Genomic DNA, 15566 nt, shown 5'->3' on the forward strand with positions numbered 1-15566 from the left:
CTGATCGGAATGGCTACTGGATTAGAAATTGGAGAAGTAATGTCATTGGATGACATAGGCTCTTCTTGTTCAATATCATCCGGAGTCAAGGGTGAGTCCCTTTCTCTTCTCCTATAAACTTGCCCAGCAAACTTGTGAATCTCTGGAGGATGTTCTACTTCAAGTTCTTGTATGCTACTATTTCCATCTTGACAGGATGTTCCTTGAGCACAGGAAGAAGAATACTCATTGTTGGTTGCAGGAAATAGCTTTGCACTGAGCCATGGATCATAAAATAGCGCATTCATATTGGTTTGGGCAGAAACATATTCTCCTTCTCCAAAATCATTTTCATCAAAAACTACATTCCTAGATATCTTGATTCGTCTGCTGTCAGGATCATAACACCTGTACCCTTTGTGATGATCTGCATATCCGACAAACCTACACTTTGATGCCTTAACCTCAAACTTGTTTCGCAAAGAAGAGTCAATATGAACATAACACATGCAGCCAAAAATTTTTAATTCATCATAATCGGGATGTTTCCCAAATAGGATGAAATAAGGGGATGTATTTTCTAAAAGCTTCATGGGCAGACGATTAATAAGGTGAACAACAGAGTGAAAAGCCTCTGTCCAGAGTCCTATGGGAGTACGGCTGCCGTGCATCATGCTCATAGCGCTTTCCACAATGTGACGGTGTTTTCGTTCTGCAATTCCATTCTGTTGGGGCGTATGCGGGCAAGATACTCTACGAGTTATCCCATTATCTTGGAGGTAATTGATAAAATCCCTGGAGGAGTATTCCCCCCCACCATCACTTTGGAAATGTAAAATATTGCAAGAAAAGTGAGTTTTGACAAATGCATGAAAACAACGAAAAATAGAGAAGACTTCGGATTTATTCTTCATGAAATATATCCAAGTGAAGCGGGAGAAATGATCAATAAAAATAACATAATATCTGCTACCAGAATTAGAGGGATTAGGAGCCGGTCCCCATACATCGGAACAGACGATTTCAAAAGGCCTTGAAGCTCTCTCATTTATTGGATGAAAAGGAAGAACATGACTCTTACACATTTGACAACTTGAACACATTTTATTATCTGGTCTAAAAATCAAGCTAGACTCAGGAATAAGACCATCAGACACTAGTCGCTCAACAAAGACTCGACCACAATGACCAAGACGCAGATGCCAAAAATCAGGCTTATTACATTTATTTGAAGATTGCAAACTGAACACATGAATATTCTTTGACGACATAGACTTAGGAGATGTCTTCAAGGTAGGTTGAACACAAGTAGAAGGATCCTCCTGGAAGACATACATATTTCCCCGGCGTTCCCCTCTAGCGAACGTCTCCTTCGTTTGTAGATCCTTGACATAAACAGAAGATGGAGTAAATTCAACAGAAGAATTGGTATGATCAACAAGCTTAGAAACAGAAATAATATTTTTTTGTAATATCTGGGGCATGAAGAACATTGGACAGATGAAGTGAGGATTTAGGCAAGGGGATAGAAACATTTCCAATGTAGGTGATGTGGTGGTGGGACCCGTCTCCAGTAACGATGTTACTTTTTCCAAAATAGGGAGTTGAAGTAGAAAATTTACCCGCATTACCTGTGACATGAGTAGCTGCTCCAGAATCAATATACCACACTCCTTTATCATCACGCTTCAGATCAAGTTCAGACAGCGTTGCCAAGAGAAGCTCTTTCACATCGCCACCGAACTTTGAAGAGTTTTCCTTTCGTCCTGACGAGCTCTCACCCTTTTGGAACTTTCCTTTGTTCTGCGGATTGTGCCAACAATTGGCTTTAATGTGGCCTCGCTTGTTGCAAAGATAACAGGTGGGTACGTTTTTTACATTATAGAGAGGTGAAGCATTTGGGGTAGGTAATAGCCCACGTCCCCCTGGAGTACCTCGACCTCGTCCTCTGCCACCACCAAAATTATTATCACCACGTCCCGGGCCAAAAGAAACCCCAGTAGCAAGAACCTGTCCACCAGTCTCATGAGACATCCCTTTCAAAGTCATCTCATATTGAAGTAATTTGGCTTGCAAGTCTTCAAATGATGGTAGATCAGGCAGGCATAACAAGGAAGTCGAGAGAACATGAAATTCCGGTCCCAATCCATTCAAGGTTTGTCTGACCTTGTCTTTATCTGCCACTTCATACCCAACAACTGCAAGTTGATCACTGATGATCTTAACCTTATTCAAGTACTCCATGACGGACAAGGAACCCTTAGTCAGGAGTTGAAATTCACGCTGAAGAAAGGAGATTCTAGCTTCTGATATCTGAGAGTACGTCTTCACTAGTCTGTCCCATAATTCTTTTGTTGAGCATTCATCTGGAATCCCCACCAATACTTCTTGAGAGATAGTGGAGATGATAAAGGCAACTGCAGCTTGATCACGCTTCATCCAAATCTCATATTGAGGATTTGGAATTTGTGGTATGAGATCAGCCTCATTTACATTCTTAGCTTCCTGTATGATAAATTCTGGAGGAGCTGGGATTGATCCAGTGAGATGTCCAGAGAGACCTTGACTTTGAATAAAAGGAAAAATGTCTTTTCCAAATCAGGAAATTGGAATTGGTAAGTTTTTCAGAAATGAGTTGACCGAGAAAATTAGATGAGAGAAATGATTGAGAAGAAGCATCCATGGCTAAACCTTTTTTTTTTTTGAAAAGTGCAATCAGTAGAACAGAATGAAGGTATCTGCAGACAGATCACGATGCAACAAGTCTCGTTTTTTTTTTTTTAACTTGAGTACTTAACTTGAACGAGAAATAATAGATCTGGTGTACAGATCCAATCTGATTTCAAAGTTGCATACGTAAGATTGCACACAGCAGTAACAAATGTAAAGAGGCAGCAGGCTAAATCAAGGATTAAGGAAGATAGATAGAGAAAGGTAAATCTAAAAGGGAACTTTAGATTTGATTCTAGCCAGTTATCGGATCTGATGCACAGATCTGGGAAAACAAAACCCGATCCAACAAACAAACCTGATATGCAAGAGTAACGTGAGAAGAATCAAACAAAGCAACACAGAGAAAGAGAAAAAAAAAATGACGTGAAACTGATTTGGGGCAAGAATAAATCAGTTTCAGGAAATAGGGTTGTCGTGAAATGGATTTGACGCAAACCCAAAGAAGACGTGAAACTGATTTGAGGCAAGAAATAGGGTTATCGTGAAATTAGTTCAGCACAAACCCAACTCAGTTACAGATCTGAAGAGCAAAATCGTAATCCAGAGAAAACTGGAGAAGAATAAAAGAGAACAGCAAATGAATAGAAGAGAGATAAGAAGGAGAGTTAGGTCTCTTAGGTACGTACCTGCTGGAAAAACCTTCAGCCCTTGGATCAGAGTCGCTCTGATACCATGTAAGAATAGCCCAGAATTGATGAACAAGAAGCTGCAAAGGAGAAAGTGAATGGGCTGCAACTAATCATGTTGTAAAGCATAATACATGACCTAATACATGGCTATATGACACAAATAGCCCTAATAAGTTACAGCATTTACAAGTTTGTCTAATATCAATTAGACATATTACATAAGAGGAGTTTGGATCCGGGTCCGGATCCAAACCTTAAGTACAAACACAAGTATACCCAGTCTAATAATTTATATATAGGTTTCAATGGTTCAGGAAGGTTCTCACTTCCAAGCTTCCTAAACCCCTCTTTAGTATCAACAGGTATACTTTATATTCACTTGGAACATTAAAATGATCATACAGCTTCAATTATCACTTTTCATTTATCTCTCCTTTCCCCACTTCCCCTCTTCTTCATGGTGAGTGCATGAGTTCCAATCTCTACATGGCTTGTGTGCATTTGCGTGAGTGCAAGAATTCCTGAATGTTTCTGTTTTCTTTTTCGAAGATGATTCAGAATTTAGATCACTTGTTTTTTTTTTTGCTTTTTTATATCTAACTTCTTCAGAGTTTTGATCAAATGTATTGGATTTTGTATCTTTCTCTGTTTTTCTCCTCAATTATATGAAATTTAGTTCGTTTTCTTGTTTTCTTTTGCTTTTTGATTAATTTTGACCAAAATGTGTTGGATACTGAATCTTTTCCTAGTTTCTTATGGAACAGAAAATGTACATTTTCAGGTTATTCAGTTGTGCCAACTAGTCTAGTTATTATTTTTGAGAGCTCAGGCTCTTAAATAGGAAAATAAAACTCATTGAGAATCTTCTTTCTGTTAAGATGTTTTCAGCCATTTAGAATCAGAAAATTTACAGTGCCAAACATGAAAGATGAAATCCTTGAGATTTTGTTTTGACATTGCAGGGTTATTGATCAAAATTTACAGAAAATTTATAAACAGAAAATTTACAGTTCCAAACATGAAAGATCAAAATTCTTGGTAGATTGAGAGGGGTTTTCTTTCCACGGATATTTTTTCCTTTTTTCCAACATGTGCGAATTTTCTCCTTTTTTGGGCTTTCCTTTCCGTGGTAATTTCTTTCTCTCTTGAATATTCCGTAAGTTTTCCATTTTCCTTATTTTGTTATTTATGAGTTCTGTATTTTCATCGATGATTATTGTTTCTGTTTTCCTCTATGAATTTTATTTTAATATAATATTTTTTTTGTTTTAAGGACAAAAATGATAGATAAAAAGAAAGGACTTGTTAAAATATATATGCTCTCTCTCTCTCTCTCACACACACACACACAGATATATATATATATATATATATATATATATATATATATATATATATATATATATATATATGTGTGTGTGTGTGTGTATGTGTGTGTGTGTGTGAAATACCTGATAGGGGTATTTTTGCCATTTTACATAGTTGTTTTTAGAAATAACTATTTTATGTAAATAATTATTTTTAGTTTTTTATTTTTTATTTTTTATTTTTTATTTTTTATTTTTTCATTTTATTTTGAATAAGGGATCCACGCATAAGGGCCCCCACATAGAGTCGTTGGGGCCCTAACAATCACAAATGTGACCGTTGGGGCTCCCAACGTCTCTATGGGGAGCTCCCAATGGCTCCCCTTTTTCAGCCATCTTTCTTGTATAAATAGGGGTCTCTACCCCATGTATTTTTATGGCCTTTTAGGCCCTCATTCAATGAAGTATGTGCAACTTATGCCTCTTCGTAGGCTTCTTGTGGAGTCCCTTAGTGGACCATTTTGTTTTTCCCCATTACGGGGTTGTGTTTGTCCAATATTGGACCTTATGAATGCATTGTGCATTCTTGTAATTCATTTCCGCATACTTTCTAACATGGTATCAGAGCTCGGTTGGGATCGAGTTTTTCTTTGGTGCATCGAGAAGCATGTTATTCAAGAAATTTTAAAGAAAAATGGTGAAGTTTTCAGTTCTCTCTCTCCTTTCTTTCTTAAAGTTATTTGGTATGCATACTATTTCTTTAAGTGTCGAACATTACGAAGAATTAGATATGTTTTTCATATGTGTTCTCTTTGTCATTATGTCTTTTTATAAGAGTTTGGGTTACTTGATATTCCATTGAACCTTTTTCATATATTATACTTTTTCGTATGTTTTTCTTTGAAAATTTTTAAATGATAATTTCTAAAAACCGGTGAACTTGTTTTCTTTTTCAATTAGATATATGATTGCTCAAAACGTGCTTTAATGGGTCGGTAAAAATTTATGACCATTGGAGTTTTTGAATTTATATTTAACTTTGTTTGTAAGAATACCTTTTATATGAAATGATAAGTCTTTAAAGAAAGTAGTGTTAAGATTAAAATGCTTGTACAATATATAGTATTGATCACATACTCTTCTACACTCTCATCATATTTGTTGTTTCGTATTGAAGGTACGTGTTTATCCACTAAAAAGTCTTATATGTGGCTTCTTATAATATCGTGTGTTTTTTGAAAAAATGATTGACATATATCATCTATGAAAAATTCTTATTAAGTTTTGATTTCCTTACCTAATGTGTCTTTTTCATATGAACAATATTTGATTAAGAAGGCGTCTTATAATACCGGTTGAATTAAGTTTTAAAATGGTCTTATGGAATATGGTTATTCTCTTTACATCTTTATACTCTTAAAGATTCTTCAAATTTGATTTCAAGAGTTTGTCTCATTGTAAAATTTATGGTCTTAATTAATGCTTGTTGCATACTTATTGCATTAGGAGTTGGTTATAACCTATTAAGTCATATGTTTTTGATAAACTTGTGAGTTTTGATTTTTTTTTCAATAAATATTTGATTTTATAGAGTTATGCCATAATGCAATCTTATTTTGTTGTAAGGTTTTTTAATAAACCTATTATTCTTCTTTGTTGGGATTTCTCCCACTTTAATGAAGTTTTTCCTCTCCTTTTCGTGTGTACCCTCCTTTGGGGATCTTGCATGTTTTTTTGTGTTTGAAATCTCTTTGAGGAGCCTTTTGGTCCTTATAATCTTCTTATGAGTATATACTCTTTGTGAAGATTTCATAGTTATTGTGAGAAGATTGTTTGTGAGTATCTTTCTCTTGCATAATATCCTTCAAAGATTCATTAATAATTGTAAACCTTTGTGGATCTTTTGAGATTGGTTGTGAGCATCTTTTTTAAGTTACAATAGTAGTTTTCATAAGATTTTCAAACTTCATAATCTTACCATCTTTATGAATGCCTATGTTGTCATAAATTTGTTATTTGATCATTCAAGATTATTGTCATTTGACATCTTGTATTGCGTAAAAGTGCATGCTTGCTCACTTTTTTTTGTATTTTACATATTTGTGCAAGTGTGGTGTAAGTGCATTTGTGCACATTTGTTTATCAAGTATTTATGCGTGTATGCTTATAGCCTTTGTGCACATGACGTTGCTTAATATTTCATGTTGTGTTTGTTGCATAATAAACCTTTTTAACTTCTTTGAAGAATTGATCATGATTAAGCACAATTCGTGTTTATGCAAAATCATTGTTATAAAGCATGTTGTTGTGATTGATTATATTGGACCTTTGATTTGATTTTTTCAAATCGGTCCTCTTGTAAAATCATCTATTTGGAAAATGATTTCTCTAAGTGTTCATTGCCTTTTTATGGCATTTATATTTATCCATCACAAGTTGTTATATGATGCATCAATCCTTTTTTGTCTTATTATTGTTATATTAAAGATGTTTGTTGAGGTGAGTTATAGGCACCCCGTGTTATGTCATTTTAGATTGTCAACTTATAGTTTGACTCTAAAATGACTTGTTATGTGATCTCTAATTATGAGTGTGTCACTCATTTATTTTTTGCCATTGTTTTTATGAATGATCTTAATTATGTATACCTGTGATAGATGTATGAAGTTTGAAACCTTAAATGTTTTAAGGTATATTGAAATTAATGTTTTATTTATTAAATGTTTGTCATTACAAGTCTTATTGCCTCAAAAGTCTTCTCCTTTTTATACCTCTTATCTAAGTGTCATCATACGTAGACAAGACATATTATTACACCTTTGTGTGTTGGTAGCCCTTTAGTGGCATATTCTTATGCTTTTTGTTTAGTGGTTGAACACATTTGTCTTGAGTGTCATTATATGTAGGCAAGGCACATTGATTCACACAATTGTGTATGATTTTAGTTCATGTTGGCATTTGTGTCCTTGTTCTAGTCGCTGAGATGTATGCCCATGGTTGGCTTCTTTCACTCATTTCAAGTGTCATTTTATGTAGACAAGAGATGTTTTGTCACACATTCATGTGTGTTTTTGCACATGGTTGGCTTGGTACTCTTGTTCTAGTAGCTGAACATACTTGATTTTGAGTGTACTTTTACGTAGACAAGAGATGCTTTTGGTCCATGTTGGTGTGTATTCTCTTGTTCTTGTCGTTGATGCACTCATTTGAAGTATTATTACATGTAGACAAGAGGTATTTTTACACATCTTTGTGTGTGTCTTTGGCCTTTAATGGCAATATATTTATGTTCTTGATCTAGTAGCTTATACACTTGATTTATGGGTTTTGGAGGACTAATGAGGTAGTTGCTTGTAGTGGATGAACTATTGTTGAAATTTGCAAAATTTTATTCATAACTTGTGTTTTAAGATATTCTAGTGGATCATATCATTGATATGTATATTTGGAAACCAATTTAATATTTTGGCATTTAACCTATATATTAAGTGTTTTTTTATTTTTCGGCCACCTAATGAGTTTTTGTATTTGCAAATATTTGAGTAAGAATTTCCTCAATGTGCATTTGTCGGTGTCCGCTCTTGTACCTTTTAGATACATTTATTTAAGTATTCTTAGTATGGCCTTTGTGCACATATCCTTCTTCAAGAACATAGTGTGTTTTATCAATAGAATATTTAAGTTTAAGTTATTTTTGCATAATACTCAATTAAAATGCATGAAATATCTTTTAAATAGTTGTTTTGATGAAATCATATGGTCAATCTTATTTATCTTTTATTTGATTAAGATATAAAGATATTTTTTACTTGGAGTTCTTTTGGCTTGTTCTACAGGATCGCCAAGATGAGACGAAAGAAGTATCTATGATACATCGTGGAAGAAGCTTGAGGATGATCATTAAAGACAGTTAAAAGTTGACATTTGCAAAGTTCTTTCATATACTATAAAGATGATGGCTTCCATTGAAGATTCTTTGAAGACCTGGAACCCTCCTTTTTGTATCTTCAAACTTTTCGTTATCCCCACGTAAAATTTGAGGGGGGGGTGTTAAAATATATATGTTCTCATATCTATATATATATATATATATATATATATGTGTGTGTGTAAAATACCTGATAGGGGTATTTTTGTCATTTTACATAGTTGTTTTTAGAAACACCTATTTTATGTAAATAATTATTTTTAGTTTTTTGTTTTTTATTTTTTTATTTTATTTTGAATAAGGGATCCACGCATAAGGGGGCCCACATAGAGTCGTTGGGGCCCCAACAGTCACAAATGTGATCGTTGGAGCTCCCAACGTCTCTATGGGGAGCTCCCAATGGCTCCCATTTTTCAGCCATCTTTCTTGTATAAATAAGAGTCTCTACCCCATGTATTTCTATGGCCTTTTAGGCCCTCATTCAACGAAGTATGTGCAACTTATGCCTCTTCGTAGGCTTCCTGTGGTGTCCCTTAGTGGACCATTTTGTTATTCCCCATTACGGGGTTGTGTTTGTCCAATATTGGACTTTATGAATGCATTGTGCATTCTTGTAATTCATTTCCGAATACTTGTGTCATCCTCATCCTCACATGCAAGTTTTGCTGCTAGTGTTGTTGGCAGTGGTAGCGAGAGTGTTGATTTAAATTTGTTAGTTGCAACATGTGACGATGGGAGACTTCTCCATTCCTTTTCATGAGATAAATTTGTTAGTCATGCTCAAGATCTTGGAGACTTCTCCATTCCTTTTCATGAGATAAATCGTGACTTCATGCGCAAGATTCAAAAGAAAGAAATTGCAGAGGCTTTGAAGAAAATGAAATCAAGAAGGGCAGTTGGCCCAGATGGTATACCTATCGAGGCTTGGAAATGCTTGGGAGAGAAATGTTTAGAATGGTTGACAAATCTTTTTAACAAGATTTGGCGGACAAATAAGATGCCTAATGAGTGAAGGAAGAGTACTTTGGTGCCTCTATATAAGAATAAGGGTGATATACAAGATTGCACAAACTATCGTGGTATAAAACTCATGAGTCATACTATGAAACTTTGGGAGAGGGTGATTGAGTCTAGGTTGAGGAAGGTTGTCATGATATCGGAGAATCAATTTGGTTTTATGCCTGGAAGATCTACTATGGAAGCTATACATCTTCTTAGACAACTTATTGAGAGAAATAGAGAGAGGAACAAAGATTTGCATATGGTTTTTATTGATTTGGAGAAGGCTTACGATAGAGTACCTAGGGACGTTCTCTGGTGGACAATGATGAAGAAAGGTGTTTCTCTCAAGTACATTAGTATAATTAAAGATATGTATGAAGGAGTAGTAACCAATGTCCGCACTTGTGGAAGGGTGACAACCAATTTTCCTATAACGGTTGAGTTACATCAAGGATCTGCTTTAAGCCCTTTCCTATTTGCTATAGTGATGGATGAGCTTACGAGATCAATTCAAGAAAATGTGTCGTGATGTATGTTGTTTGCTGATGATATTGTTTTGATTGATGAGTCTAGAGTTGGGGTTAATGCTAAGTTAGAATTATGGAGACAGACATTGGAAGCAAAAGGTTTTAAGTTGAGTAAGAGTAAGACTGAATATATGGAATGTCGGTTTAGTAAGCAACGAAGTAGTGATGGGAGTGTAGTGAAGCTTGGTGAGCAAGATATACCGGTGAATGATTATTTCAAATATTTGGGATCCATCATTCAAAAGTATGGAGAAATTGATGGAGATGTAAATCATAGGATAAAGGTTGGGTGGATGAAATGGAAAAGTGTTACTCGAGTGTTGTGCGATCGTAGAATGCCATTGCGGTTGAAGGGAAAGTTTTATAGGACGACTATTAGACCCGCTTTACTATATGGTACGGAATGTTGGGCTGCCAAGAGACATCATATTCAAAAAATGAGTGTAGCTGAGATGCGGATGCTTAGATGGATGTGTGGAAATACAAAAAAGATAAGATTCGGAACGAAGAGATACGTAAGAAGGTAGGTGTTGCACCCATTGAAAATAAGATGCGAGAGAATCGTTTACGGTGGTTTGGACATATTCGGCGAAGGCCTAATGATGCTCCAGTTAGAAGGTTGGAGAAATGGGAAAATATATTAGTTAAAAGAGGTCGGGGTAGGCCTAGGAAGATTTGGATGGAGATGATAGGAAAGGATATGAATGCTTTGAACCTCACCAAGGACATGGCGTTGGATAGAAATGATTGGAGGAAAAGGATTCATGTGGAAGACCCAAAATGAATTTCTTTTTTGGTTCATATCGCTGACCCCAATTGTTTTGGGATGAAGGCGTAGTTGTTGTTGTTGTTGTTGTTGTTGTTGTTGTAACATGTGACGATGGAGGCTACTATGGGCACATGTGAATAAGCTTGAAAAAGCTGAAGAAGGCGGTGAAAATAAGAGATTTCGATGCAAGTTTCGTGAGAGAGATTATGTTGGGTATTACACAAGAGTTAAGGCTCATTTGTTGAAGATATCAGGACATGGCATTTCATGATGCAAAATAGTTGATGAGGCAGTGCGAAGACAATACAAGATGAATATGAGAAGAAGAAGACAATGAGTGATTCTTGTGCAATTAGTGTACCATTTTTAAGTCGCCGAGAAAATGCTAAAAAAAATGGATGTAGAAGGTAGAGGAAGATGAACGATATAAGCATCATTCAATACATATAAAAGGGAGGAGATATATAGAAAAGTAAATGGTATTTTTATTTTAGTTCACTTTCATTTAATGCAGCTATAAATCCTTATTAGAAAGGTTTAGTTACTTCATTGTAACTTGAGCGGCTATGTACCTCCAAACTTAGAAAAACTACGAACGATAATTCTTACAAAAGATAGGGCAAATATTGAGAGATTGCTAGAGATTAAAAAAAAATTATGAGAACAAAATAAAATTTTCATTATTTTTTATGGGTTGACAGATATTCAAAGGCGTCCATTGATTAATTTCATCGCTTCTTCGCTTAGTGACTCAGTATCCTTGAAAGCAATTAATGCATCTGGACAATATAAAAATGTTGAGTATTTGAAGGGATTGTTTATAGAAGCAATAAAAAAAGTGGTGATCAGAAAGTAGTGTAAATCATTACAGACAACGCTCTAGTTTGCAAAAATGCAGCATTGAGTTTAAAGAGTGAGTATCCTCATATTTTTTGGACTCCCCATGTAGCACACAGCTTGAATCTAGTCTTCAATAGCATCTAAATTCCCAAAGAAGAAAAAAATTCACCAACATATACTCTATGTTCATGAATTAAGGAATTAAAAAAAATGTCAAAAGCATTAGAAATTTTGTTGTCAACCACCATCATGCTAATGCTATATTTAATAGGCATTCTGATATGAAATTGTTAAAGGTTGCTGAAACACGTTTTGCGTTCGGTGACTGATGAGAATTGAATAGTGTATCGTGTTAATGATGATGTTAAGGATCAAGAAATTAAGAAATTCATTGTTGATAATGAGTTTTAGAAAAGAGTCGTATATTTTCTTCAATTTACGCAACCTATTTTGAAAATGTTGAGAGAGGTTGATAAAGATGAGCCCATGCTTTACAAAGTTTATGAAATGTGAGATAATATGATTCAAAAAATACAAGTTGTAGTTTTCAAGCATGAGAAAAAAAATCATGCATTGGATGAATCAAAATTAGTTAATCATATTCATTTAATTTTATTCAGAAGATGGGATAAGGGCAATACTCATTTGCATTGCATAGCACATTCTCTCAATCCCAAATATTATGCAAAGAAATAACAGAAAGGTGGTGTTTGTCGTGTCTCTCCAAATTTAGACCCAGAGCTATCAAGGCATAGAAATATGTGTATAGCAAGACTTTATCATATTCTAAATCAATTCACACAAGAGTTTGAAAATTTTTCATCTTCGAAATTATATGAACAAACATTAATAGAAAGAGATGAGGAGAATATAGATCATATTACATGGTGGTAAATATATTGATCAGAAACGCCTAGATTGCTATCACAACCTGCTAGTTCTTCTTATTGTGAAAGAAATTGGAGCACATATTCTCAAATCCATAACATGAAGAGAAACAAACTCACCATTAAGTGTGCAGAGGACTTAGTATATGTTCATTCTAATCTTCAATTACTTTCGTGAACCAATGACGAATACAGGTACTAATGACTCTCTTAGTTATTTGATTATTTTTTAGTTTCTTCATTTAAATATACTTGTATTTAACATTTTCAAATTGGGTTTGTAATGCAGACAAGGATCATCCAAATTTTGTGATGTAAACCCAAAAGAGTGTAACTTAGAGGGAGAGAATGATTTCAACATTACAAACATGAACTTATTTGAGCTTAGTCTTCCTTCTAACGATGCATTTGATAATGAAGCAAAAATCTATTAGGATTCATTACCTCATCATCATATACACTGTGTAGAATATACGTATGTAATTATGCATTGTTTGCTTCTTTTATTAGTATACTGTATAATTTACTAATTTTCTGCTTTACTTGTTTGATTGATTTCATAATATATTTAGGTTGATTTAATTGTGGTGTTAGTTTTTATGATGAAGAATATAATTGTAGATTATTAATTTGATTTATTGCATGCATGATGAATTGATTTGATGATATTATGCTAATTATTTTTTATTTCATTAGTGTTATTGTTAACTGTTAAAAATTACATATATATACCCTCCCGCACCCCAGCACCCAAGTTTTTTTTAAAGTGCCGCATCGCCGCAGCCACACCTATGTAACATAGGGCCCCAGTCACTTAGCTAGGTTGGAACAACATAGCATCTACTCAAATACATGCAATATAAAGAGAACGCCATGATCACATCAAAGCTAATCCAGAACCAGTCATGAAACAACATTAGGCACATGAAAACAGGTGATGACAATAGCATGACATACAAGAAATTAGACACCAAAATTGATTAATCAGTAAATTAGACACCAAAATTGTTTAATCATTACTGAAACCATATGATCGTTCATTGTAATGCAAAATAACAAGCCTTAACAACAAGATTTTACAGCACGATATACTCATTGATCACAAAAGCACATACTGCCAATTCTATGACGCTAAAACTGCAAATAAAGCCACGTAAAACAAAAGGCAAAGAAAAATCAAGTCTAGCCAAATAAGCATAAAATAGAGCACCTTACCTTTATACCCAGCAGTGTTGCATAAAGAAGAAAGTTAGAGCTTTCATCAAAAATGGCATTGATCTGTGGAACATTTTCTGTTTTCTCTATTTCTTTTTCAACAGCCATTCTTCTCCCAAAATCAATTGCTTCTAACCGGTATAGTGGAACATCACTCCTTTGCAGATCTTGGGCCACCTAATCAGTAGTAAATAGCTGATCAGTGAAAATACTGCAATTTTGCCTTCAGAAAATAACAGCAGAAGAGAGAAATATAATGAAAAAGTTTCTCTCAAGGGACATAGTGCAACAGGAAAAAAGAAAGCTTTGTTTGCACATGCAAACTAGAGAACCACTTCTGCAGTTTCATCGAGAAAATAGTGTGTAACAAGCATTTTAGCATGGCCGTGTCCCCAGTTAACAACCAACATGAAAAACATTTTCACAGAACTACTGAAGCCTTACCTCTAATGATTCATCATACACTCTCCTTAATTTCCCTGTCTCGAACCAAAATACACGTATTCTGCGGTCAGGAGATGTAACAGAGAACTGCTTGCCATCTGAACTGACCTGATAACAAACAAAGAAAACTTGCAATTACCTGACAAATGTAAGGCCAAAAAGGAAGTGGAACAATAATTGTAAAGTTTCCAGAGTGAAACTTAAAATTATAAAAAATTTCAGGACACAAGTTATACACGAATCATTTATCAGCATGGCATAAGACCCTTTGTTTGAATCACTTTATAACTTGCTCCTTGCCATTCATACCTGTTTTAAAGAGCAAGTTTTGGTGTTTGCATCTTTTACTTTTATGTTTTTGAATGACATTTTATAAATTTCACCCCTTTTTTTTTACAACTATTTATTTTCTTCCATTCCACCCCGATCATCACTACCACCACCACCATCACCATTGTCATCACCAATGCCACCATCTCCATCCACCATCACCATTACCACCACCACCATCATTGTCATCATCACCATTATCACCACTACCACCATCCACCGCTGCCACCACCACCATCATCACCACCGCCACCATCTACTGTCACCATCATCACTACTACCCACTAATCTTTTTTTCTTCTTTATTTTAATGTAAACAGTTGGTGAAACCAAACATTCACTTAATTAAAAGTAAATGTACCACCATCATCATCCACCACCACCACCACCATCTACTCTCACCATCACCACTACTACCCAGTAATCTTCTTTTCTTCTTTATTTTAATTTAAACAGTTGGTAAAACCAAACATTCACTTAATTAAAAGTAAAGGTAAGATTTTTCTTTATAAAATATGCTTAAATTTATATATGTAAATAATAAATAAAAATAGATGCAAACAGCGCCCAAGACTTTTAATAGTGATTTTTGTTCTTGGAATAATATTATGTTTACTGTCTCACTAAGTGGTACTTCTATCTTTAAGCAATATCAATAATTATCCATTGCTTAAACATCTTGTTCATGTATCCAGAGAATGTTTTACCCTCAACATTCAACTATACCTAGATCCAAATGCAGTCCTAAATACTCCATGATATGCAGTTCTTCTCATAGTAACAGTGCTATACTTTCTCCCCTACTTCCTGGAGATAGTAGTTAGGTATGTTCCTCTCCACTCTCCTTCCTCTACCTCTGGTGCCCCTCCTTCCAAACCCACCAGTGCCACCACGTGGCCTGCGTCCCATCTCCCAAGAAAAGGAGAAAGAAATGATAAAATGAAAAGTTAAAAAAAGAGCCAACAAAGATCCTGAA

At 34.8% G+C, this 15566-nt stretch overlaps 1 protein-coding gene across 1 annotated transcript in view; it reads right to left on the reverse strand.

The window, feature by feature from the left end:
* LOC149816550 (peptidyl-prolyl cis-trans isomerase CYP71-like) overlaps window positions 1-15566 on the reverse strand; it is a 57360-nt gene that overhangs the window by 15060 nt on the left and 26734 nt on the right. Inside the window, exons 7-8 of the mRNA XM_089987281.1 lie at window positions 14261-14368; window positions 13817-13993 (exon numbers count right to left, since the gene is read on the reverse strand). Of these exons, the coding sequence (XP_089843407.1) occupies window positions 13817-13993; window positions 14261-14368 (285 nt within the window). The remainder of the gene's footprint in view (window positions 1-13816; window positions 13994-14260; window positions 14369-15566) is intronic.

This window comes from Nuphar pumila, chromosome 14 (genome assembly GCF_984573655.1).
Source record: "Nuphar pumila chromosome 14, dmNupPumi1.hap1.1, whole genome shotgun sequence".
Lineage (NCBI taxonomy): Eukaryota > Viridiplantae > Streptophyta > Magnoliopsida > Nymphaeales > Nymphaeaceae > Nuphar > Nuphar pumila.